This window comes from Oryzias melastigma, linkage group LG16 (genome assembly GCF_002922805.2).
Source record: "Oryzias melastigma strain HK-1 linkage group LG16, ASM292280v2, whole genome shotgun sequence".
NCBI classification, from domain to species: domain Eukaryota; kingdom Metazoa; phylum Chordata; class Actinopteri; order Beloniformes; family Adrianichthyidae; genus Oryzias; species Oryzias melastigma.
This window is the reverse complement of record NC_050527.1, coordinates 11,471,533-11,474,729: the sequence shown is the minus strand read 5'-3', so window position 1 is coordinate 11,474,729 and position 3,197 is coordinate 11,471,533. Positions and strand designations below refer to the sequence as shown.

The window sequence follows — 3,197 nt, the reverse complement described above, 5'->3', positions numbered from 1 at the left end:
TAGAGCAGCTGCTTTATAAAAAAAAACTAGCAATTATTATAGATCTTTGAAAGGTATTTAAATATTGATGCACAATGAATTCAGTTTTTATGTGGAGTGTTGCATGAAAAACTCACTTGTTATATTAAGAAGTGCAGAGTCTGAGGTCTTCCCAGAGGTAAATTGTGCGGTGCACGTCAACGATTTTCCGTCATCATCCAAAGACCCAATAAATGTCAGATTAGATTCTATACTGTAAGAGTGTTTGGAGAGCTTCGAAATTCTTATTGTATTTTGCATGTCTTCGTAGTTCCAATCAATATGAGGTGTATTTTTTTTGCACTTGTAGGTTACAGAACAGATGATGCTCTTTGCCACTCCTTCTGTTGCACTGATCAGTTTTTCAGAAATCTTTATGTCATCATATGGACCTGAGGAAAAAAGTGTAATGAATTTTTCATTTTAAGTACAAGTACGAGGACTCGCTTTTATACTCACATTCGACATTAAGCGGCTGCTGTCCAGTGGCTTTCTGACCACTGGGATAGCTTACTGTACATGTCACACTACTGTCTTCTTCTACATTCCAAGTTTGCTCCAGTGTTCTTTTCCAAATCCCATCCGATACCAGTGAGTCTTTGATGGTGCCGGTTCCAGGTATTCCAGCAATAGATAAGGTGGGAGGAGCTGAAAAACAGGTGTATTCCGCGTTGCAGGACACACTGCTCTGTTCTCCTACTCTCGGGATGCTATTGATGGATATTTGTGGATTTTTTGCATGTTCTATAAAACCAGAGCACAGAGCAGGCTGGAAATGAATCTGGAAGTTTGAAATCAAGAATGTGAGGAAACTAAATTAAAAACAAGACTCACCTGATACCAGAAGTTGAGTGGTTTTTTCATAAAAAGAGTGGCCTGAAGAGTGGTATGAAGTGATTGGGTTCTTGTCAATCCATGGGTAGAGTCTCACTAAGTTTTGTGATAACTCAAGGCTGTTAATTTTCAGACTACAATTTCCACCAGCTGTAGATCCAAATGAGCTTGTTTTACCACTAAATTTACTGACAACTGTTCCTCCTCTTTGGTCAAAAACTGCTGGATAGCCAGAGTCCTGGTACAAGTACCAAATCAGTTGGAGGTTTGGGGGTATGCCACTATTGTAGGTGAACTTGCAAGGAATAATGACACACGATCCTTTGAGTCCAGTGATGCTTTTCGGAGTAGAGAAAGTCCAACCCAAGGAAAACATACTCCCTAAAAATTGACAATCATCGTTGTTAATTGTGAAAATGGGCAAAATATGGACAGAAAGATTATTAAAAGCTTAGGCATAGTTTATAAAGTAATGGCTGTTGTAAAGAGGGTTATGTTTGTGAAAATGACCGTTTTCGAGCTCTATAGACATAAGGCCATTGAGCTCCCATTGAAAGTTGAACCAGATCCAACCGTATTCATGGAAGGGCCAACTGTTATAACTCAATCATGGAGAAGATGGAAAAAATTTACACCAATTTATTAGAATAGAGCTGCACAAGAAAACGCCTGGGTCAAGATTTGTGAGTTTTACCCCCCTTCAACATTTCATACCAAACTTCTTGCGCAGTAAAAAAAGAGGAAGAAACCCTTCCTTAATTGTAGACCTAAACATGCATTCTTGCATATTTAGCACGTTTAATAACACATCATGCCTGGTGTGAATGTAGCATTAACCAGAAAAGATTTTTCTTGTTGACCAAAATGTAAATGATTCAATAAACTGTTGGGCAAGAAGAAAACTTGAACTGAAAATGGTTTTGTCAAGACACAAGGGGTGAGATGAACACTTACTTTTAACATACATGGTGATCCTTGCCTGCTGGGTCTGCCCTTGAGAGAATTTTGCAGTACACCACAGAGTTTTTCCATGATCATTAGATGAGGTTTTAAGAGACAGAGTTGAAATAGTATTCCACATAGTTTTCCCTCCCACCCTCTTAGTTTCAGTGGACACGGGCATTCCCGAGTAGCTCCATGATATAACTGGATTGTGTTGAGAGCATGTGTATGAGGCAGTGCAGGTCACTTTGCTTTGAATTCCCTCCAAAAATTCACTTGAGGATGACCTGATGGTCAGTGGAAAAAATGAGCCTGAGTTACAAACAGAGAAAAGATGGTTAACAACAAAAAAAATCAATGGCAGCAAGAAAGAAAAATCTTCAAATGAATTGCTCATACATTGTGCATTAAACGTTTTTGTCGCTTTTGCCGTGATGCCACCTAAGTGTCTGACAGTGCACTCCACACTTTGGTGATCTCTCTCTAGTACCACAGTTGATACCAAGGTAGTTTTAGTACCCTGAGTCGAGGTCCTAGTCTGTGGAGTGTAGCTAAGCGACGAGAAGCTGAGCCTCAAACTAGGAGGATAGGAGGGACAAGTATGATCAACTGAGCATTGCACTGTCACACTTTCTCCAACCTTCATGTTTCCACTGATCATGATCTCTGGTGCCTTTGCCCTGTCTTTAAAAGAAAACAGTTGAATAAATGAAAACCCTTAAAAACAGAGGAATTGATAGATCAATGGTAATTAAAATGTAAACTGATAAAATACCCTCAACGTCAATGGTTACAGTTGTATCAAAGAACCGGTAGGTGCTTCTCCCAACATTCTCTGGGTCGACCCAAGGGTAAATGGTCTGTCTGTGATGACTCCAGGTCACTGGGTAGATCTCCAGGCTACATGTCTTCCCATACTGAGAAGATGCTAAACTCGTTTTTCCTCTGAATATGCGAATGACTTCATTTGGATTCCAACCGTCATAAACCACAGGATATCCGTGTCTTACATACTGGTACCAAACAATGCGACCTGGTCTCCGAGGTGGGTACCGATAGTAGTCAAAGGTACAAGGGATGACAACGCAGGAACCCAACATTGCTTCAATATTTCTTGGCATAGAGACATGCCAACTCTCTGACTTGAAGAAAACACATCCTACATATGGGTGGGGGTGGGGGAAGAGTGCAGAAAAATCACATTTAAATCTTGTTTTACATTTATTAGTTTGATTTTGAAAAAGTTCAGAGAGGACAAACACTTACCCAAAACAGAAATGCACAGGAGAAAATGGTTAGCTCCAAGCATCTTACCCATCTGGAGGAAGAATAATAAACTTTGTGTTAACTTTGTGTTCTTTCATTGTAGAGCATTAAATAACATTCCTTTTTATGTCATAATA

General features: G+C 39.6%; 1 protein-coding gene across 1 annotated transcript in view; it reads right to left on the bottom strand.

Moving 5' to 3' along the window:
- LOC112144017 overlaps nucleotides 1-2,943 on the bottom strand; it is a 6,036-nt gene extending 3,093 nt beyond the window's left edge. The window contains exons 1-6 of the mRNA XM_036216015.1: nucleotides 2,570-2,943; nucleotides 2,194-2,478; nucleotides 1,807-2,106; nucleotides 853-1,233; nucleotides 478-762; nucleotides 117-410 (exon numbers count right to left, since the gene is read on the bottom strand). Coding sequence (XP_036071908.1) covers nucleotides 117-410; nucleotides 478-762; nucleotides 853-1,233; nucleotides 1,807-2,106; nucleotides 2,194-2,478; nucleotides 2,570-2,915 — 1,891 coding nt within the window. The 5' untranslated portion in view covers nucleotides 2,916-2,943. The remainder of the gene's footprint in view (nucleotides 1-116; nucleotides 411-477; nucleotides 763-852; nucleotides 1,234-1,806; nucleotides 2,107-2,193; nucleotides 2,479-2,569) is intronic.
- Nucleotides 2,944-3,197: the final 254 nt, after the last annotated feature.